At 36.6% G+C, this 24,798-nt stretch overlaps 1 protein-coding gene across 2 annotated transcripts in view; it reads right to left on the reverse strand.

Annotated features, from left to right (window-relative positions):
- PCSK5 (proprotein convertase subtilisin/kexin type 5) overlaps positions 1–24,798 on the reverse strand; it is a 227,476-nt gene that overhangs the window by 198,315 nt on the left and 4,363 nt on the right. For both annotated transcript variants that reach the window (XM_036402993.1, XM_036402994.2), the window contains exon 2: positions 4,924–5,028. In XM_036402993.1, coding sequence (XP_036258886.1) covers positions 4,924–5,028 — 105 coding nt within the window. The remainder of the gene's footprint in view (positions 1–4,923; positions 5,029–24,798) is intronic.

The raw sequence follows: 24,798 nt of genomic DNA on the forward strand, positions 1-24,798 counted from the left end.
CAACTTCATATTTCAAAAAGCCCCGAAAAAAAAATCCTAGTTGTAGGACTATTTGCTCATGTTTACATGAAACTAATTAATACTCCAGAAGCAGGTGACATCGAGAGATATTGCTATTTCCTCTGATTCATTGTGATTCAGTTCATGCTTTAACTCACCCCATAAAAGGCTCTTTGAAAACAGCCAAACCTATTCTTGATTTTTACTAAGTTAAAGATGTAAGGATTGCTCATGTACAAGCTTTTTCAGGTAATTAATTACAGGGACCACAGTGGTAAATATTGGATTATTTAAGAACTTACTTAAACTTCCAGTCAAACTCTGAACATGAAAAGAGCATGATGGTTCCTATTATTTTGCAACCAAGTAACATCTTACTGATTCTTGGTCCCTGTGTGTTTGTACATTTTATGGTTAACCATGCAGACATCAGTAACTTACCTAGTCCCACTGTTTAACTGTTGTGTTATCCTGTATGTCTAACAAAATCTTTTTGTTCACTAAGGTTTAACAACTAACTACCACCTTACCCATAATAACATTCTCATCTAATTTCTCTAAGCTTTAAGTCCATGGTGATAGCTTTAAAAGCCCCAGGTTACTCATGGCTACTACAGCTCTGCTTCCCTTTGTGCTCTCATGAACACAACTGTTCTACCAGTAATAAGGACAGGCTTATGGCATTACTTTCCTATCCTCTGAAAACAGCCTATATCATTTGTGTCTTCAAAGAAATGATGCTTGCCAGCATTTTACATGCTGGTACCATGAGTTCTGTTTATCTTGATTTGGCAAAGATAAGGCTTTCTGCTCCATCATACTCCTACACTCTGTGTGGGGTTAGATCAGGCTGCATAAAATATAAGTGTCTGGGAGTAATGTTTTCCCAGCTATTCTGATCCTGGCATACAGATGACAAAGGCATGACACTACTGCAAAATTGTGCTCAAGCAGAGTATCTTCCTTATGAAAAGGTAGCTTTATTTCTTATTTCAATAAGACTGTAAATCTTTCTGGTCCTATCTTATGTAGTCTTTATGTTTTTATGACCCATCAAACAGGATTCAAACCACAAATAAACCTACCCAAAATTCATTAAAATTAGAAAAATATGAGATGCCATCTTAGTAGAGATTGATAAAGATGCACTATGCTCCAAAGTTGGCTGATGTCACACTTAACAGGAAAACAAATTATTCATTGCATGGTTTTTAGCATTACTGTGGGCCAGATGTCTTTTTCAGATCTCTGTTGTGATGGGAGACTCTGGGGACCTCATGAGAAAAACAGAACAAACTTTAGTACATCTATTTGAGTATATTATCAATCTTTTATCTGCCCTCTATTACCTTAAGAACAGTCATCTTCTAGGATTATTTATGCCACCTATTTTGTGGGATTTTTTTACCATATGAATCACAAATTTGATTATCACGGTTCTTCACTAAAAATTCTTTATTTTATGTAACAGTTTAAAATAAAAAGATAAATAAAATAAAAATTTCAGTTGTGCTGTCCATTTAATTTGCATGTACCATTGTCATGCATAGACACTTCAACTCTTACATTTCATTGGAGTTGCAATCTCTTTACTAATAGAAAAGCTCCACCTGGTTTCCCTTATTGTTTTTATTGATGAAAAGTCTGGCCTTCAGACTGCAGTTTCAATCTTCACTTTAAATGTTTCCCACTTTGTGATTCTTGATTTCACTACTGCAGCAAACCCAGAGGCATGCCTCAGCTCTTTCTTCTCAGCCCTAGAAATGCTGTAATAGTCTGGTTTCAGCAGATTGTCTACCATCAATACACTCAACTATTTAATAGCTAATTAGAGCTTCCTGATACCTTTCAACTATGGACTCATTCTGTACATCTTCCCACTTAGTTTTTGCTCCTACTCCTATTGTTTCATGCATAGTGGGATCACCAAAATAACTTTGCAGAGCAAACTCTGAAGCTAAAAAAAAGCTTTTGATTCATGGTGTGGTGCTCTCATTGACCCTTGCCAAAGGCCAACCACAAACAGCAGATTGGCTGGAGAGACCAGAAACCTCTGTTAATAGATTTCATTCAGTTGGCTTTGGTCTCTCCTTTAAATCCACAGACTTCTTCCACTTCTGTGTTTTCCCATTAGGACATGCAAAATACCACATAACTATTCACTGGCTGAGAAAGATAATGCGAATAAAGCTATGTTTCAAATTTTCTCCATTACAATCTATGTTAAGGAAATTACAGCCTTTCTCATGCATCTTTTCCTAAAACTGTTTAATCTTTTTCTTTGCTAAATGACAACATGTAGCACTGCTAGGTAAATATGTGGATGACAATTGACAAAACTGTGTTATACTGTATATCCTTTACCTTTTCATCTAAATACAGATGATATGAGGTTAATACAGGCTAACGCTGGGGAAAGTGTAAAAATGTGCAACCCACATGTCTTCAGTTTATCACAGAATCACAAAAGGCTGATAAATACCTCAAAGATCATCAAGTCCAACCTTTGATCAACCCCCATCTTGTCAACTAGGCCACAGCACTAAGTGCCACACCCAGTTATTATGTTCCCTGTTGCATCTATTCATATGGTTTATAACAGTGTCAAGAGGCTTTTCCAGAAGAAGAAAATAAAACAAAATATTTTCAAAACAATTCATTAATTTAAATCCACAATAACAAGATTTTCTATTAGTTCTACATCTTTCATTGTGCATTCACACAATGAAATCAAACACTATCCATTAAAATAATTCAGAAATACCAAAATTCATCATTTTTTCCATTATATGGAGGCTATTTACATAACAAATAGCAACTCAATCAGAATTCCATCCTTAAAAATTTTGTAAAGGAATAAATTAGTGATCCATGTTTGAAGCAACACAGAACAGGCTAATTCCACGTGCATGTAAAAGGGAGAGCTTTTTCAGCATTAAGTTAACTACCATTAAATTATTTGGAAAGTAAATCAACCTCAGTGTTTCTTTGTTCCCAAATACCCATGCTGACTAATCTGCAGCAAATATTGGCATTAGATACCATTACACTCATAAATACAGTAGTGTGCAGTACTTGCAAATTCTCACAGCAATGCAATGTGCCTTATACACAATATTAAACCTTTTGTTTTAAAAGAACTAGCTTATATAGAATAATTAACTTGCCAGTCTGCTTTAATAATCATTAAATGTTATACACACTGAGGACAAAGTTGTCTTTATGCTACAAATACATGTCCATTTACTGACCTGTCTGCAGCCACATAAGAGTTCCCAAACCTAGGTTCAGTGAAGCAGTCACAAAGTGAATCATACAAACACTTCTTGCCAGATCTAGGTATTAGAACATCAGCTTCTCTTTGGGTACAGAATCATAAACAGGGTTGGGTACCTTGTACAACCCTCACTAGAACTTCTCAATATTGAAGTGATACGTAATGGTTCCGAAATTTAGAAAGTCTATACCAAAAGCAGCACAGATTGGAGACAAGACCTAAACAGCATAATAAATAAATGATCATTTTGATTTTCTGCTGTGTTCTGCCTCAGAGTCTCTCAGTATTCTAGCCAAAGTATTCTGGACTGCCTGCCAGAGGTGCGGATGGGGTATCTGGAAGCTGGATGTAACATCACAGTTTATGGTGGTACATGCATGCAAACTTCTGCATTGGTGTGTTAATTGCTCCACCTTTGTGCATATGGAAAGAGCATGGACTGATGCAGATGTGAACACCTACCCTTCCTTTTGCATTTTTACCTATTCTACATGCTTGCTGTTTGAGTGGTGGGTCTCAGTACTCATGGGAACGGAGATTTGGGTCCTGGCCACTTTTATACTAACCCTCAGTATACACTGCTCAGCAGAGCTGCTGGTGCTCTCAAAGGGTTAAGCAGTTCAGGCCTATCAACAGAGGATTGAGCACAGGTTTTTTGTGTACATTCCTAGTATTGTCCCATCCTCAAGAGGAACTTCAGACCTAAACACAGTTTTCCAGATGGCAGAAGTATTCCTCTATGATGCTCAATTTGTACAGTGCTCAAACTCTTTCACCAGTAACTTTTACTTCTCATAAATGATTTGCTGAGTAAAACCTGACAAACCCTTCACAGAGAACATTCATCATACAATAATTTAAAAAAGCTTGACTCCGTTATTACCACACCAGGGGCCTGGGGGCTTGTTGGCAAGACTTCATTGCAGGAACAGCATAAAAAAGCTAATGGGATCCTCACCAAACTTTTTTTCTAAAAGAAAACCAGAGGCAATACAATTCTGCAGTCCGTGAATAAGCTACTAATCACTGAAATTAAAGAATTCAAACAAAAGTGTGTTGTGGGTAGGATACATGAAGATATTCTATTTAACTATAAACCAGTAATTAAATTGTGTTGACAGCTACCTATTATAGTGTATGCCAAAAAAAATGGCACCATTTTTCATGCAGATCTTAAAATTATGATCAGTTAAACTACCAAAAGGACCACTGAAAAGAGTACTATTTTTAATCCGTTGTAGACCAAGTCCAGAAGAAGACAAGAAAAAAAGCAAGAGAAACTTTCCTCTGAACAGTGTACCATCCCACATTGCCCATTTTTATTTTTAAAACTGGTTGCTTCACAGAAGAAATCTGAAGACACAGATCTTACGTGTGTGCTTTTGCAGAGAAGTACAGTAATTAGTGCATTATCAAAATTCAAGTATTCATCTAGGAACAATCGTGCACTTTCTGTTCCAAGAATAGCATATACTTAATAGCATGGTATCTTCTTCACTTTGTTTTAATGAGAAGTAGAACCTTAGAAAACAGATAGGGTAATTCTTGTAATGCTATATGCCATTCAGGTGAATGTCCTCTGGTATAGTATTTCATATTAAAAATGCAAAGGCTTTTTCCTCAGACACATGCATGGATTTTCTTACCTTTGGTTCCATTGAAATGAAGCTGTGGGTACCTCTACTTGAGAGAACTGACCTTTTAATTGTTTTACTATGGTAGAAGTGGTAGTAGTCCTTCAATGTTCCAATCTGTAAGAGCACAAAAGAAAAAAAAAGGAGTGGAAGACTTAATTTAATGAAACTGGTTTCCTGTTTTTCATTTTGGAAAGTCTATAAATTATGCAATTTCCTCTGAGCTGAAATGTTACTTGAACCCACTGATCATCTTTCAAAAGAAGGACATATGATATGAAGTAGATGAAGTATCCTTGAGGCAGTAACTGCATAACCAAAGATTATAACTGAGCTGCTTAGTCTGGCTATATCTACCTTTTTAATGTTTAATTTATGTGCAGTACTTCAGGTAATTCTATATCAATCTATATCCAAACTTGTCCTAAAACAGCAAGTATAAAAATCATTAATTTTTTTTTCCATTTAGTTTGCTTAAGGAAATGTACTGTAAAACACACTAGACTTGGTTACTTATATAATTAAACTATAAAAAAGACATTCACAGCATTGGACTATACAACAGGAATAGTTTCCATGTTCTATCAAATGAGAGCAAAAAGTACAAGAAAGAAAGATGGAAATGGTAACTTCATAGGATAATATGCAAATTTCAAATGGTGCAATAAAAATGCTTCTTGCTCATTCCTTCAGTACACAATAGAAATATAAATGGTGAAGTGACATGGCCTTCACAATTTGAAAAATAAATCTTCTTTTCCAGAGTCATCAATATGTCTGCTTTCATTTTTCATTTTTAACTTGAAACTTCAGTTTCACTCACCTACAAATATACAGTCTCCTCGTCTTTGGGAGAATGCCCCTCCGGCTCATTTGGAATTTTACCTACTAGCACACTGCAAATCTTGTAAGATACTTCATAATTTAGTTTCAAGTTCCTCAATGATGAGCAAAAAAAGTTTTTTCTCATTTCAAGTTAAAACTCAAAGTGACCTCATGAAACAGGCTTGGCTTTCCAAATAGAGCTAAATGATATCACCAAAGAGGATGGAGCAACACTTGAAAACTTTCACCTTAAAAAACCCCTCAGATTTCTTAATTTGCATCTATAAGAATACACACACAGGAAACTTGAGAGCTCAGCACTAAAGACTTGAAGAGAACTGGAAGTAAGTCACTCACAAATTCCAAGAATATTTAGAACATTAGAAAACAAAAGTCTTGGGAAAATTTGAAAGTAGACTACAAATAAAAGACTGATATTGATAGAAAAAAGCAAAAAATTTAAATTAATTCACTTAACAGGGAAAACTGGATCTAGGATATCAACACTGGTCTGTGTAGGTAGTCCATCAATATCTTTATTTTGGAAGAGTAACTTATGTCTAGTGTAACAAAAAATACCAAAACATTCCGTTAAAACAATTTAGTTTATCATAAATTAAATAGGAATAGGTTTGTCTAAGACTAATGAGTATATCAGTAGTAGAGTAATTTTCATGCTGCCTTCTCTCTGAAAGGCAATTCCAGCTGAACTGGCACACCTTCACAACACAAGTGAGCTCAGTTGTAGCGAACTGGGTTACATCTGGCTGGTGGCCAGTCAACAGTCCTATTCCTAGTCCTAGTCCTAGGACCAGCTCTGTTCAATATATTTAACAACAATCTGGATATAGGATTTAAATGCTCCATTAGCATGTTTGCTGATGATACCAAACTGGGAGCTGCTGTTGATCCTCTTGAGAGACTAAAGGCCTGGCAGATGCATCTGGATAGATCAGAGCTATGATTAATGGGATGAAATTTAAAGCTAAAATGCTGGATTCTGCACTGGGGATTAAGTAACCAGGACAAGCGTAAAATGGAAGTGAAGTGGCCGGAGCACAGCTCTGCAGACAGCAACCTGTGGGTGCCAGCTGACATGAAGCTAAGTGTGAGTCAGCCATGTATGTGGGCAACCATGAGGCCAAACTGCATCCTGGAGTACCTCAAATACTGCATAACCAGCCAGAGAAAGGAGGTGGTTATCTCATCATACTCAGCTTTGGTAAGCCTCATTTAGAGTACTCACTGCAGGTCTGGACCCCACAATTTAAGAAGGATGTAAAAGTCCTTGAATGCATCCAGAGGAGGCCAACAAAGCTGGCGAATAGCATGGAAGGCATAGCTTGTGAAGTGGGGCTGAGCACTTTGACTTGGAGAATAGAAGGCTGAGGTGTAACCTCATTGCTCTCTACGGCTTCCTGAGGAGGGGACAAGGAGATGAAGCTGTTGATCTCTTCCCACTAGGATTCAGGGATGTGTCAGAATGGTTCAGAATGGCATCAAAGGAGGTTCACACTGAACTTTCTTTACCAAGAGGCTAGTCAAACAGGCTTTTTGGGGAGGCTGTGAATGCCCCAAGCCTCTCAGTATTTATGAGGCATTTGGACAATGCCCTTAATAATGTGCTGGAACTGTTGGTCAGCCCTGAATTTGTCAACTAGATGAGCACTGTAGATCCCTTCCAATTCTATTCTATTCTATTCTATTCTATTCTATTCTATTCTATTCTATTCTATTCTATTCTATTCTAGTCTAGTCTAGTCTATTCTATTCTATTCTATTCTACTCTGTTCTACTCCATTACTTTAGACTGCAGCAACTAAAGTTTATTCTGATTTTAAAAGCCTGTAGCACAGTCCAGTAGCATCATGGTACTGTTGCACTCTTTCTACATCTCTATTATTTATAACAATCACTGAAATTTGGTGCCAAGCTTAGTGCAAGTGCAAGTGATGGCATGCTTCCCTGAGACAGAGGGATGTAATCAGTTACTTTCTGGATGTTTCCTGGACTTATCATTAGTCTCAAATAAGATTGAAGTGCTAGTGCTAGCTAAGATTGAAGTGATGCTAGTCTTGCTTTGTAAGTCTTCAGAGACCTGTAAAGTGCATACTCACCCCACCAGTAACCTATAAAGGTAACTGAACTTTTCTAGACCTGGCTGCCTTCAGAGTGCATTAGAAACCCACTACTTTGTCTGTGTGTCTACGAAGGCACACGTTACTGAACAGACTCAGCTCAGACAGGCAACTGGATTTTACAACTTCACAGAACTGTTTAAACAGAAAGGCCATATTACAACAAAAATAAGCATCCATCCTGTTTTGTGCTACAAGGTCTCAATATCATCCAGCCCTCAGTGTTTTGTCTTGCACTAGTTTAAGGTGTTTATTTATTAATTACTTACTGAAAATTAACTCTAGCTCACCACTCTGAGGGCATCCAAACCAGTAAATTTAGGAGATTACCTAAATTTATTTAACTGTACTCCTGGAGGTTCTACAGTTTAGCAGAACTAGCCATTCATGGAACATACTGCAGGCATCTGCATGCTTCCATCCCAAGGGGGACAGCATGAGGCTTTGTAATCCTTGTTCAGATCTACTCCCTCTGAGAACTTGGGCTGAGAAGAGAGAATTAAGGCCTAGGAATTATGTATGATAATTGCAATGCAATGTCTTCCAAACACCATTGGTTTTCTGATAATAATAGTGATCATTTAAAATTGTGAGATCTACAGCTTTAGTTCACAATTTACAAGGAATTAAAACAAACCCAAATCTTTTAAGTGTAATTAAATTCATAATCACTAAGTGCCAGTGCCTTTCACAGCAAAGTAACACCAGCATTACTAAAAGCATTTTTGCCTTCTCTTACCTTAATGGGAATTTACTTAGACCTTCCAATTCCTTGGACCACTAGGAAGAAGAATTAAACCATGTAATTACAGCACAATAAAACTTCTCATTGTGTATGTTCTTGTTAAATTGTTTTTTATACTTTTAACTCCCAGGTCCTAGAGGCATTCTCAGAGAAAAGCAGTCTGAACACAGAAACATCAGAGCTAACTACTTTACTACTGCTACAGACTGCTGGCAGTTTCACTGATATATCCTTGAGAAATCCTAATACTCTCCTTTTTTTTACACAGAGGCATGATTTCTTTAAAAAATAAATAGGGAAATATTGCCTGGCCAAAGGAAAAAGAATGGACAGTGGGTGTAAAGAAGTCCTAATATCTGTAGAAGTAGTCTTTGTAGATAAACATTTTCAACAGACCTATACGTACACTTTAGTTGTACTATGTTTATAGGACAACTAAACATACTATACTATGTTTATTCATATTATATGGCCACCAAACTGATCTATCTGACTAAGCTCTGAAACTAAACTGACTGAAACTTCTATGTAGCTGAACAAGAGTAGGGAAGTCATTCCAGCTACTGGGCAAAAACCTAAGAGATGCTTCTTACCCAGTAAACAATTTTTTTTTTTTAAGAGGCAAATCTTCTAAACATCTAGGTGCAAAGTGCTCTTCTCCCAGAGGGCTGAGTAGTAAACAAAATGCTACTGATTTAGTGAACTGGATGACATATTGTCAGATTCCCTGTTTCTCCTGGACTTTAATGAATTTGCTCCTAAATGGATTTGGAAAGGAAGACAGATCAGGTACAGATATAATTCTGAACTCAGTAAGATACTAAAAGAGCCAAAGAAGCACACATCAGCTACCCCTGTGCAGAGAATATAAATCATTATAAATAGGCACAGGATCATATTTCACAGGGAGATGAAGGTATGACACTTCCCATTTTATAGAACTGCAAAAAATTTCCAAAGTTTTTAAGTCCTTGGCAGAAGAAAATATCAAAAACAGAGAGATGAAGAAATTTTATGAAGTTTACCCTTATCATTTCATTTTAACAAAATCATTTCAACTCTATTTCATACTTTTACACTTTTTTTTGATTGAAGCATTTTCATTTGTCTCTAAAATATAATTTCTGGTGTACTCTGTATAATGTGACAACATTTAAAACATTTTCATAGTGTCCCAGTTAAAGAGAAAAGTGGGTGGAGTTTTTAGCATAGTTTATTTGATACCACCCACATCATGCTTGGGGGGCAGAGCTTTGGCAGGAAAAAGCCAGGGCCAGAAACTGGGAATTTACCACTCTTGCCTTGGTCACAAAAGCAGAGTGGACTATGCTCTTAATCCATGGTGGACTTGGTCTCTTCTGCTGCCCACCTGTTTTCTTCCCTCCTCCCATTTTTCCTCTGTAGCTCTACTATGGGAGTTGCAGCGTTGAGGTGGACAGCTCCAGGCAGCAGAGTTGGAGGTGGCAGTTCAAACAAGTGCAGAAGACTGAGCTTAGCCAGCAGCTGCACAATTCCTTTTCCAGATGAACTAGCTTCCAGGTTTTGTTTTGTCCCTGCTTTTCACTCTTTTTGGGCTGGGTGGAAGGGTGGGAGAGAACACTATGCTGTGGAAGCTCTCCTCACCATATTGCCTTTGTTTGGAGATCACACCTAGTGGTATCTTTGAGAAGTGTTTTTCTTTGTTCCTGGTGGTGAATGTTCTTTTGTGGGTAATCCCCCTTCTTTTTGAATAGTTTTTACTATTGATACTGCTGTGGTTATTGTGATTTTAGTAAATTGTTATTTTCATCACATAATCTCTCCTTATTGTCCCTCCATTACCAGAAGGGGTGGGCGCAAGTGGCATATTTGGAGTTTAGTTCCCTGTTGGTAAAACCAGCACACAAAGAATAACAGATGACAGAATGGCCTGGAAGACACCAAGCTGAGTGGTGCAGCTGACACAGCAGACAAATGTGCTACCATTAAGAGGGACCAAGACAAGCTTGAAAAGTGAGCCCGTAGGGATCTTATGAGGTCTAACAAGACTAGGCAAAAAATGCACTTCAAATGTAAATCTGAAATCTCACAAGGAGAGTTCATAGCCCTTAATTTTGACCCCTGTTGGCTCGTTGTCATTATCATGTAAAGGTGTTCTATGATACTGCAGAAAACTGCCAGTCCCTTTCCTTCTTGAATCACTCCAGACAAGCAAGTCTTAAGCATCTTAAAACCAGTATTCTGGTTCAGCATTTAGAGGCAAAAAAGCTCTGCAGAAGCTGTTAGCTGTTCACTGACCCACCCAAATTAAAGCACCCATACCTGGTAAGGTCATGTTCATTCCAGACCTGTAACCTAAACTCAACTTATATTGCAAGAAATAGAACAGTGTAGTGGAGGTTTTGGGGGGACTAGGATAGGGTTTTTTCACTGTAAGATACTACAGTAGTGACCACACTTTCTCAGTCTCCAGCTGTTTTCTCCAAAACCCCACTGTTGGGTCAGCCCCGACAGATCTCCAGCACACTGAGGCTGGAAGACCGATCACCATAAGAACAGCAGCAGAGCTGCTCAGAAATCTGAGCTGCAGACTGAGATGAGGGCTCTGTCTCTCCCAAACATAATATGAAATTTAAAGGTTTTTTTATTGGTTATCTAACAGAAATTCAACTGCCCATATTGTGGAGATATCTCTGTATGATAGAGGCAGAAACCTTGTTCTCAAGGTTCATATCTGCTTCTCCCATATTCCCTTTTCTTCAGGTTTGTTTTAAATGGACATGATGTCTGCAAAGTGTTGCTGCTCCTAAATAGTGAAACTCTGAACAAGTCGGGCTTGGTCTTACATACACCCCTTCTTCCTGAATAATTTTTTGAGTCTCTTAGATGGAAAAAAGGCTATACTCTAAGCAGGACTTCTAGCCCAGTTTATTGAATCTTCAGTCTGGAGGACAGGACAGTTCAAATGGAAAAATTAAGATTCCCTTTTGAACCACCTGCGTATGAAAAATAAAGAAAACTGTAAAAGAGTGAAGTTAAAAAAAACCCACATGGCTATTTCAGCAGAAACATCACAATACCACAGAAGTAAATCACACTGCCTCTCTTCAACCTGGTGGGAACACAACACTTTACCATTTAACTACTGGCATTTCTTCTCATTCAAATGAATGAGTTGGTTTCATTCAAGTTCAAATGGAGAGGAAAGCACATCACCTTACTGAATTAAAATACACCATTTTAGCCTTATTTTGTATTTTTCATTTATGTTTCAGTTAATTGAATGGAGAAATGTTGTCTGGGCACTTGCCTGGAACTAGTTTGGCTTTTCAAATAGCTAATGCCGAAAATTAGTAGCAGCCATTAAAATAAAGTAGCTCAGCCTTATGTTCTTCAAGATATTGTCACTGCTGTTGCTTACATGTTGCTGTATTTTAAGAATAAAGTAACACATTAATTCTTTCAATTGAAAAATAAACTCCAGCCTTTTAATTTTCATATTTGTTAGTAGGATAAAACACATCGATATTCTGAGGTAGGTTATAATTTTTGATATCATTCTAATTCAGTATCAAAGTTAGGATTTTTTACAGTTATGGTATTGTAACTGTAGTAACATAACAGTTATGCCCAAAAATTGTTACTGTAAGACTCCACAAGGCAGGTATGCTGTGTGTGTGCCTGGAAACGCTGTCATGGGCATTTTTTAAATCCTCTCTCAGGGGCAATTTCCGGTTCTTTGCCGCATGGTATATGCTTTGTGGGCTGTTTGGTCTTTGCTCAGGCAAAGGTTTTGTCTTCCTTTTTTGGATTCTCTTTTAATTTTGGGGGGGGTTTGCACATCTTGGAGAGGCTGCATTTGGTGGCTTTGAGCTGCCTTTGGTCAAGTCCCACAGGTGTCTGCTGGTCAAGCCAGCTCAAGTCATTGGCTTCCTGCTCCAGAGGGAAAGATGTGGTTGTCTGGAGCACGCCTATGGAGGTGTGACATCACCTTCACCTTGCCCTCCAGCCAAGACGTGGCCATCTCCAGCTGGATACGTCTTGTGAAAGGGCATTTCCAGCACTGGGACCTCTCTTTGTTCACTGGGGGTTGTGAGATTTATCAGTCTGCTGTCAAAAAGTTACTTACTTTTTTTTCCCTTGCCTGTTGGCATTCTGTTACTAAACAGGTTTGGGGCATTTTTTTCACTTCTATCAACTCATATCTTGTTCCTTACTGGTGGAAAGGGATTGGTTAGAATCAAGGGGTATGTTACTCATTTCAGAGTGCCCATTGTCTCAAACCAAGATAGTTGATCTATTTGATTTGGGATTACCTCTATAAAAATAGTTTTTCTCATCATTTTACTTTTCCAGGTTTTCTACTGCATTACAGAATATAACTTAAGCACATTTATAGTCTCAATTCTAAAATATAATTTAATTTAAACTAAAAGCTACATTTAAATGTGGAATTCTAAATTCCTAGATAGATTTATTCTAAACTATTTTTAAAAATCAAAGTTCTATTTTTCCATATAGAGAATTGCTGTACAAAAAATGTATTATAAAATAGATTTAGCAACATAAACTGAATTATGTTTCCTTTGAGACTCCTAACTGATCCATAACTTTTAAAAGTTGAGGTGAATTGGAAAAAGCTTCCTACATCACACTTTCTGAATAAAGGTTACTTTGTACAGTTGTATTTTAAAACAAATATTGTCAAATGAAACTCTGCTTTTTGAAATTACAGTACTTTAGTGCTCTCTTGGTAACTTTATTTAGCACTTGGAATTACTTGGAAAAATAAAGAGAAAAAAACCTAACAACCAAATAGCAATATAAAGTGTTTTATATAATTTAAAAAACCCAGAAAGTTTCTAACACAAACAAGTTTTAGTACAAATCAGCAGGTAAGATTAATTTAGGTATTAGAAAGAATAAATTCAAACTGTATCATAGCCTTAATTCTAATACATGCTAGATCACACTAAAATTTATTAATTGCAGGAGGAAGAATCCTTCCAAACAGGACTGTAGCAACTTTTTTTAGATTATGTTTGTGTAAATCCTGTTGTTATTGAAATTATGAACTCTGCCTTACTGAGTTCTGAAAAGTGGGAGAGGTTAACTGATTTTTTTAAAATAAATTAATGCTTTGATCACATTTAATTAAAATGGTGCTACTTCTAAAAGTGCAGGTAAAAAAGCAAAATTGAAGCCAAATCACAAAAAGAGAAATCCCAAAGACACCCATCAGGTAAATAAAGCCAAAGAAAAGCTGCCTGAATAAAGACACTGTGAAAATGATGTTTGAGTCCTACGTGGATGAGCAGCAAAGCCTTCCATGCTGCAGGTAACAGGAGCCCTCAGTAAATACATATTCTTTGCAAAAGTTATGACACAAGTAGAGCTTGAGCTTGACCCCTACCTTTCTCTGTTGTAGCTTCAGCTCTGAGAAAAACATGCATCAGTCTTTATGGGAGGACAATATCTGAGCTGTGCTGTGTGTTGGTACCCTTTGAACACTTCCCTATAGATGAGGGCATACAGATATGCCCTCAGAGATGTTAAGAATGAATAAAAAGAGAGAAGCTGAAGATATATTGGGCACTGTGTTGATTGTTCAAGCATTAAACTGAAAAAAATGTCCCTACAGTACTTGTAAAATTTCTTTGAAGGTTGGTAAGGGTTTCAGCCACCCCTTCTCTAGGACTGATAAACAGGTTGTGACTATTAGAATGATGTTCAAAAAATAGCTAAAAATTAATGAACACAGGTCCTTTATTATTGGACAGACAGTGGTAGAGGGGTTTTTATGAATTGTAGACTCCAACAGATATATGAGCCTAAAACATCTGGGGGGAGATGGTGAAGAAAGCCATTTCCACATTTGTCATGTGAAATGTTAAAAGTCAAGTACAGTAATTACAGGCATTAATAACTGCAACTGTGAGCTTTGCCTCATGAGCACTGCAGGAACTGGGAAGCTCTCATCCCAGTCAAATACAGTAATGCAATGTTACACAGCAAACCTGTGACCATGGGCTTGCAGTTCCAGACAACATAACATTTTTCATTAAAATGCTCAAAAGAAATAAATTATTTCCTTCATTCTCATTCATCTTTTCTATAATTTCTTTTCAACACAAAAACCAATGTAATATAAACTGGTAGTTTATGACCCTTTTTGTGAACCCCAGTGAGTCACCACCTTGTTTCTGCAAGTAAAAAGGAGTGAAACAAACCGTATTTTTATTATGCTGAACAAACAAAAGTAACCTCTGCAGTATTTAAAGCAACTTCAATGCAATCATCATGCATTTGAAAGTTCAAGACATAACAAACATATTAACATATTTTTTATCTGCAAAGAAGCTGTTAGGCAATATGGTCATGTTTGTTTCAGTACCTCAGTCATCATTTTGATGAAGCCATCAAAAAGGAAACAAATACCTTTAACCTTTAATTTTGAGGAGTCAACTAAACTGCCACTGCCTTCTGAAATCTTTTTTTTCCCTTTCCTAACTCAATAATCTGTAATTTAAAATGTCTAAATTATATACTGCATTAACTGAAGTGAGCTTTGCCTCTATTTTATTGACTTCCAATCCTATTTTATATTGCATCACAAAACAAATGTAAAATGAGGATGCATACTCATGCAGTGACATGAATGTTTGTTGGAGTAACAAATAGAACTGCCGTATACCATACATTACTAGCTATGTGTTTGTTTCTTCACCTCTGCTGTCATACATGTAATTATAATAAAGCATAAGAATGAGGCTTGACAAAGTTCTGACCAGGCTACTTCATTCATGAGAACAGCATAAGGGTTAGTTAACAGGTTTTATTTTTTTAACTACTGCAAGAAAATTGTCACAACAAACAATGTGCATATTCATTTCCTTTTAAATCTTGATTCTGAAATATTTCATAGGCATCATCCCTGTCCTGAAACTTGTAAACATCTACTCAGTCCCATGGGATCAAGTACCTTCTCACTTACAAAACTGCAAGTCAAAAATAACTGTTGAAACTAATGAATTTCAAAGGTAGAAATCAAGAGCAGTCTAACCTAATGGAGTTACTTGCATGAGTAAAAGATTTAAGAACCAGGCAGTTCTTCTACAACAGTAGAAATACTGTTATATCTGCATCCAGTTATTTAAAAATTAATATAAAACTCCTAAGCACATTAATAGCAAGGGAATTTATACCATTCAAAATGACTAATGTGGTGACTTACACTAGTCATACTGTTTACAGCAAACATTTATATTGCCAGCAATAAACCTTTTCATGCTGTACTTTGTCTTACAAACCTGAATTCAGCTCTTACTGGTCATAGGAAGTACAATGTTTTCATTGAACTGATTTTCTCATGAGACTTGATTTAAGCAATTTCCTCTTCTATTACCGATATAATTTACCAAAGAGTTATAAAGAAGTGACTCATGGGAATATCTAAGACTGAGTTAAGTTCATCTATGTGGGGTGTGTAGGCAGTAAATCCAACTCTCTTATACAGTTAACCTAGATCACACTTCCTCAGCTTTGTACTCCAGCAAAATCTGGTATCTTCCACTCTGTACAACATGTTTAACCAAATACAGAGAAGAATGCAACTGGTCCAGAACGCCAGGTTACTGACATATTCACCTATTTTACTTGATTATTGCTTATACTTTAAAAAGTTTACACTTTTTTTTGTGTAAAAGTTAGGTTTGTCAGTATTCTTTATTTATGTCTCTGCATGTAAGCCCATTGACTTTGATAAGACAACTAGAAGAACACCTGTTCATGTAACAGTTTAATAGTAAGCAAACAAAAAATTCTCTTTGACAGCATCTAAAGATACACCAAAACAAAAAGCAAGTGAGTAAATGAGACCAAAAAATTTGTGCCATGTAGCATTCAAATATAGTACGAAATAAAACAGCTACATAATCATAAGTAACATTTAGTAAGGATTTGAGAAGTATTACAGAATACCGAGAAACTCTATTCTAGCATAGCATATGTCTAGCACAGACTTGCAATATTCCATGTAAAGTTGCTATTTGCAATCACAATAATAAAATAAACAGACAAAAAAAGTGATACAAAAAATGATATTAATTCAGATATACATGGCTCTCCTGCTGTACCATTTTTAAAAATGCTAGAAGATTCAATTAAGCTTTCACTGGATTCACTGGAATCTTTTATTGTATTTTTTGGTAACTACACTTAAACCTTTTTTAACCTAGACCCCAGCAAGGCCCATATTTTTGATTGAGTGTAGTTAATCTCATTAAGCTAAGAACTAACTTAAGCTTCCAAATTACTTCACACTACAGAGACAAGCCAAAGAGATCTGATACTCGATTCATTACAAAACATCTAAATTTACTAAAAATAATGATAAAAAAGTTACAGCTCTCAGATCCTATCTATTTCACACATATTAAGTACATTCCTTGGTGATCTTCTCATTTGGAAAGCTGAATCTTACAACCTCAGGGTTGAGAGAATGCCTGAAAGTGTTTTTTCTTGGAGAATGGATAAAAGTTTCTACTCTACATTTATTTAATACATTGATATTGATACCAAACTACTGAAATAGGAAAAAGATAGCTAAAATGACAACAATGCATTGGATAAAATGATAATTTTTCTTTATAAATGGATTTTCATTTCTATTTTGAAACGTTGTGTCCGAGTCCTACAAGACAAGAAACATCAGCATAACTACACAAATTTCAATCACCACTAGAACTGCTCACTGTGCAGTAATGTTTGTCAGATTAATATTTCTATTTTCCATGCAAGAAATGGAAATTGCTCAAATTTCACACAATTGGAATGGCAGTTATATACAAGAAAACTTCCAAAAGAGCAGTCTGTTGCAATGGTAGAACCATTTATTGATGCCAACAGAGTCCAGGGCCCTTTTGGGTCAGAGAATAGTTAACTCTAGTAGAAAACAAAGCTCTGCAACTCTGTTAATTCGAGAAGATGGTTTTATGATTTGCACTGATCTAAAACTGACTGTGGGTAGGGGTGTGTTGTTCACTGGCAATGGAAATCTAAACTACTCCAAGCTGAAGAAAACATTCAGCCTGATCAGACAGGCAGAAAGGAGTAATGACAGGATGTGGTGATGGGCACATGTCAGAAGTGTCAAAGCAATTCCAGATATTGTCATACATGTATCCTCCAGGGGTTAACTTTTATTTCAATTAGGTATGGCTAAAATCCTATTGATATTGTGCTTTCAATTCATGGAAAGCAAATTATTTTGTTTACAAAGGAGCAAGGAAGAAAACTGTACAGAATATCACAATTAATACTGCCATTCTAGCTAGGGCTGGAGCTCATGTTGTGTGGTGGTGACAGAATACATCTAGTCTGTCAACCTTACTGATTTAACTTGGGTACATGCAAAAACATTTTCAATGTTCTTACTAAGAGACTACTGAGTCTTTATTAAACTGCTACTTCATGAATACTTCATGGAGTATAATACTTTAAAAACAAAAGAAGTTAATCTGCTTTTACATACATCTACTCTGTATGTATCTGCATTAGTTTCACTCTACACCCCATTGGTAAAACTGCCAGTTGTGCAAGATGAGGCTTAGTTGCTCATGAAAAAACAGCTTATGCTGCAGCCCAATCCTGCAGGGAAGGGGTCTACTAATTTCCAAGAGGGGTAGGGGCACTTCCCCAGCTTAAAGCTGCTAATTTATGCTTGGATCATTGGAGCACAGCATATCCACAAAAGCATCCAATTTTTTTCAAACTTTACTGTTTGATTGATTTGTTTGCCTCTGTTCAGCTCAGCTCAGTTACTCAAGATACAATAGTTGACATTCTGCAGTTCACAATGTTGAAAGATTATGGGTGGAATAACTGAATAAAAACACTCAGTAAATTAAAGTTATTGAAAATCTCATTTTAACAGTTTTCACTTTTCAGAACAGCTGCGTAACAAATGTGATGTCAACTTTTAAAAGGAGATGTGAGATGAGGCTACAAGTCGCTACTAGAAAAATGAATAGAAACTAAGAAATAAGATAATTAAGGGACACTTGGGTAGAAAGTCACTGCTTTGGAAATAGTTAAACAGAAGAAAATTGTGCCCTACAAATTATTGCTGTTATTAAAAGAGGCCAAACATATAGATAGAGATGGGTGAATAGATACACTCTAGTTGAACTTCCAAAAGTCTTTGACAATGTCTTTCGCCCACAGGTTTTAAGAATTTAAGAACCCATTGCAAAAGGTCTTCGCAGAAGTAAGCAATCAAAAGAACAAAAAAAAAAAAAACCTGAAAGCAAAGCTTAGGAGAAATTAGTTAATTTTTTATTAAATAGCAATTAGCTTCTTGCAATGAGTGGAGGTTCCAGATGGAGTTCTGTTGTGTTCAATTGCAGAATCTCTTCTGGAAGCTACACTGTTTCATTACAAAAAATATGCATGGGAAAAAAGAGTGAGCAATGAGGTGTAGAAATCAGCCATGTCAGATGTAAAAACTGCAACAGCTGACTGTGCATGAACTCCAGAGAGACCCTGCAAAACTGAGTGACAACAATATCAAATGAAATCCGGTCCAGACAAAAGTAGATTAACTTATGTACAAAACGAATGTCACACTAAAAAGAACTGTTCAGAGCTGCCCAGTACTGTACTATTAAAGAGTGACAATCTCAAGGTTATGGCAGACTAATCCACAGGAACTCAGCTCAGTAGAAGTCCCCACAGTAAATTACATACTAGACATTAGTTATCATATATGAAGGATAAAGCAGAGTACATGGCATTATGACAATAATGCAAGGTTTTCTCACACTAAATACTATGTAGCTCTAGTTCCCTCTGTTCAGAGGGAGATCTGAAAAAGTTTCCAAGTAGGAAAAGAAGAAAGGACAAAAATTTGGTAAACCAGAAGTTTTATGACGAATAACAAAAAGTAAACTAAGACCTTTCAGCCTAGATACAACATAATTTAGAGGAAAATATTCAAAGTCTAAAAAACCAAGTATGGTGTAAGAGTGGACAAAAATCATCTTTCACCACCTCTATCAGTAGCCATCTAACAAAGCTAGTAAGTAACAAGCAAAAGAGTAGTGTTAGCAAAGAGTTTGTTACAAGAGTAGCAAACTTTGAAAATCCTTGCCACAGAATATTGCGGATGCTAGAGGTTTCATTTCATTTCAAAGACTGAACAAGAATCTGGACACAGCAAACATTGCAGATTTCCAAGCATGCAGAAACAACATTCAGTTCAGGCAGACTCCTTATCTGAAAACAGCTGAAGGCAGTGTTAGGGAGAAGCACTGGATGCTTGTTTTGTTCTTCTTTGAACAGGACAGTAACATAAAACCGCTGCCCATGCCTATGGTAGTGGCATCTAGACAGATCTTCTATCAGCCTTCCATCCTTTTACGGCTATTTCAATAAGGGTGCTCAGGTGAACAAAATGTTATAGGATCTACTTCTCTATGCCCTAGATGTCATACTTTAACGGTGCAACACAGCATGCATTTTCTTTCCTGTCTGTTTTTAAGACATGTGTTTGTTCCACAAAGAAAGGCTCCTTAAAAGAAAAGGGAATATTCTCTGGGTTTGTCCAGAGGGGAAACTACTGACAGACAACACAGAGAATGGAAATTCAGTTCCCTTGAAATTGCAAAATATAGCTTAAAGACTAACTAGCAAATTAGATAAAAGAATGTAAAAGTAGGCATACAGGATGCTAAACATAGCTTGAACCAGTGGATAAAAAGATAATAAGGAACCTACTAGGATTTGTGGCAAAGTTACAAGAACCAACTGCACATGCCCTCAGAGAAGTTCCAGGCAAGGTTTACAATATTGGGGGCACTCAGTGAATACAACCACCAGAGACCCTTTTATTTAACACTCGAGGACCATCAAACAACTTCTAGTAAGGGGTGGAGGCCTGTAAATTGGTTCTAGGAGAAGCAAAGCATATGTATTAGCTAGGAAGTACATTCTAATGAATATGTATGATCATGATGGAATAAAGACCTTGTTGTCAAGTTTCACAACACACACTGAAATGGAGGAAAAATCCTCTGAAGGTGTCCAGCACTGTAATAAAGAATGCCTGCATTCTAACACTTCAAATTGTATTAGAAAGTTTATTTTCAAGCTGATTTCAGTATCACTACATGCTACCACTGATTAAACTATATATTTCTAAAAGGACAACTAGTTAACTAATTCTAATTGACTTTCAGAGACGCAGCACTATTCTGTAACACTACACTGCCTTCTAAGCACTCTTACACAAAACCTATTGGTTTTGTTCTAGTTTGAATAAAATATATAGCACACATTTTAGCTGTGACTTGCAGCATCTCTTAACTCCAATCTGACCCCAGAACACAAACCTAAGTGATGCCTGTTCCCTGCTGGCACAGAAACATCCTAAAAAGAAAAAAAAAAACAAAAAGGAAAAAAAAAAGTAACTGGAGCAAAGATGGGCCTGATGGCTATCCCTTATTAAAAAGCATGCCATCCCCCTTGGGATCAGGTTTCTTCTCTTTGGAAGAGTCTGTGCATACATTTTTTTCTTTCTTTATTTGTTTAGAACTGTATATTTCCTCTTGCCTGATTACCATGCTTTTTATAATCTCACCTCCATTGTGCAACATCTTGTAATACACAGGAATGTCCACAACAAGCTGTTCTGGCAGGACTTCATTCTGTAGTTCTCATACTCTGCTGGACTTGCCAATATTTCATTCCAAACAGTTTTTCATTCTGGAAATATCAATCAAATTGAGCCCAGTATGTTGCCAAATAAACACTTACTGTCTTAAGGTATGTATCATTGGCAAGCGGGATTCTGTTTGATCATATCTTTTCCTGTGTTTGGCAGGTGACAAAGAGTACCACATGATATGGTTGACATGTATTTCCCCACTTGCTGATTTCCCAATTGATTATTTGGAGGAGAAGAAAAAGGTATACTGGTCAATCACAGACCACAGAACATAGCTGTAAAACAAGAAAATAGGACACTGGAAATGTCTTACCTGACAATAAGCATTATTTATGGCAAAAGAGTACAAAGGAGTGGGGTGGTTGTATACAAGCAAGATATAATTTCTGGTCAAGGCAAACACATATCAATCAAATCACAGCAACTATGATGACTGTAGGAGTGGGAGGTCTATCTTCTCTCTCCTAATAGGAAACCAGAAGCTACAGAAGCAAAATAAAGGCTGACCCTGAAAATGTCACAGAGACAGATGAAGCACAAGAGCAGATATTTAACACTGGCTGTGACTAAATTTAGTCTGTAAGTTGGGGGAAAAAGAAATCACTTTTACAACTGGCGTTAAAAATCTACTTATGAACACCTTAAGGTACATATCACTCATTATTCTGTCCAATCCAATATTCTTCAGATTTTTATATTTATTATATTATTTATGTTTATTTTGAGTAGATACTTCGCAAAATAAAAACTATATCTATCTTCAAGTACTACTTGAGTAATAGTACCAAATTCGTGAAGTAGGGCACAGAATTAAACTATGGAACAGTAGGTCAAAACTTCATAAGACTTATCTATTTATTACAGCAGGGCAGCAAACAATTACCAGCTAGAATTCCTCTTGAAATTGTTTTAGTCAATATTTCAACTAGTGACCTGAATACTGGCACAGAAAAGACACCTACTAAGATACATAAAGACTCAGAGATTATATGCTAGTATGTTGAGGGGCAGGAACAGAATTCAAAACAAACCATAACACATGGTCTGGAAATGCAGTACAACATTTAGCAAAGGCATAAGCAAAGTACTACACCTAATAAATAGCAACCTACTGAATAAATTCAGATTGGAGAACAATGGGCTAGCACTTTGGCAGAATCAACCTGTGAACCATAGCAGATCACAGGCTGAACTCTGTCAAGAATGTCATATGGCTACAGGATAGACAAATGCCATAATGGGTTACATAAATAGGAGTGCTTTCCTGAGGACAGCTGAAGGAATCCTTATGCTGTACTCAGCTGTAATGCTCTGGCAGCTCCTCGCTCAATATGAGGATCATCTTAGAAAGACTAGAGTCAAACAGCATGACTGGTCAGTGAAAGGCCTCACTGACATAAAACAAAGGAAAGGACTGAACTTGGATGGAAAACATAAAAGTCTGGAAGAGGGAAATGCTACAACTTTTCTGATGTTGCTACTCTTTACATTCATAGAGAAACAAGAAACACCAGCTTTGCATTCCAGAAAGACTAATACAGTTTTGACTTCACCAGGGCAAAGAGTATAAGAGACCACTAAAACCACTAGCTTCATTGATACTGTGGAACTTCCTTACTGAAGACCTTCAAAAACAGGTTACATATCTGCCAGGAAACATGTGGGCATAGCTGGTTTTCCTTAAAGGCACTACAGTAGACAAACCGATCTACAGTGATTTCCCTCTCGCCCTTCACTTCTACAGCTTTAGCCATTGTCAGTCAGAGGTTGTCATACCAGACATGACTGCTGTCATACCAGAGGTATCATGAACCATGGATTTACATCAATACATTTTACAGATTTCTTCCAGTTCTTCCATTTAACTCATTTAAGTCTGGTCCACTCCTGCACTTTGATTGAGAAAGTTTGCACAAACATTGTCATTTGTAAATTGGCTTGCAACTACTTGTTATTATTAAAAATATAATTTAGTTTGTGCTTGCCTAAGGGCTTTAAATAAAAAAAAATCATCGCATAATTTGTAGTTTGACCACTATACTGTTACACAAGATTATCATCTTCCCTCATTTTATAACAACACACAAATGCTACTAGATTGCATGCATGATCAGAAAGCATTCCTTTTCTTCACCCACCTCCTAATGAAAAGCTCACATTTACTAGAACTACGAGCTGGTCTCTCTCCCTCCTCCCTCCCATTTTTAACTGCAGAAATGAGAAAACTACCACTAAATATGAAGAAATAGCCATGGTATACCCTTTATAGACTACAATGTGTTCAGGTGTACTGGTTCTGTGGCATTATGAGCATTTGCAAAAAAATTTTTTCCAAACTTACATTTTCCAAATAGTTATCTCCCGGTGATTATTCTGTACCACCCCTTAATGCACTTTTTTCCTCCTATGTATAAGAGAAAATTCTGTTTTCCTTGGTATATTTTTACATATCTGTAGATGCAGATATGTAAAAATATCTGCATATGCATATAACTTAGAGTACACCTAGCTTCAATTCTTTTAATACCATTGTCCTGATACTTGTATCCTTAGTACTCAGGACTTCATTAAACTTATTAAATTTTAGTAAGGCATACTCTGTTGCAATACTGTGAGCATACAGGCTCTTAAGAGGTATGATTCTTCTATTATCTATCTATATTATGAGATACTTGAATTTTACACAAAGGCCTATCATCTTGCTTTTTTGAGACATCCTTGTAAAGTGGTGGAGACTTTTGGTAGCAAACTCCTTCCTTTGCTGAAGACAACCACCTTAGTTTAGGCTTTTTATCTCAAATTAAGTTCCTTTTTTCCTTAACTGCTTCCTTGTCTTGCAATTTGAACTACTTAGTTTGCAAAATTTACTTCTGCCTTCCATCAGGAGTAGATTTGGAAAATGAAAAACAGCCATTCCTCCCATTCTTTCTATCAATTGACCATGTTACACAACATCTTCTCTGTGACACCAAAAGAATGTCAGGTTTGAAATGAACAGGTTTGAAATATTATTTAATAAACTTTTGTGTGATCTGCTGGCTTCAAACAATACTCCCAGTTATAACAAACAGACAAACAAACCCACCACAAAACACTTACCAGCAAGTGATATCAGCATTTACATTATTTAGAAAGCCAGATCTATTTATCTTACTGTGATTCCTGAGACACAGCTCAAGCTGAGTACACTTACGTGCCTTTTGGCTAATAGTGTCTATTCCTTGTATGAAGAAAATTATAGGGATCGGGTGGACAGTCACTTGCAAAGAGCAGGGAATAGGCTACTCAATTCTGGAAGAGATCAAAAAGGTAAAATTCCTGGACGAATACCATCAGGAGAAAAAAGATGTGATGTGGGAAAGTGCTCACCCATCCTCAGCTCATACCTAGAATTAAGAAAGAAGAAAGGAAGAACAGGATCTGAAGTTTACTATTGCAGCATTTCTCTCCCTTGTTGCAACCACAGATATCTTTAT

Source organism: Molothrus ater, chromosome Z (genome assembly GCF_012460135.2).
Source record: "Molothrus ater isolate BHLD 08-10-18 breed brown headed cowbird chromosome Z, BPBGC_Mater_1.1, whole genome shotgun sequence".
Lineage (NCBI taxonomy): Eukaryota > Metazoa > Chordata > Aves > Passeriformes > Icteridae > Molothrus > Molothrus ater.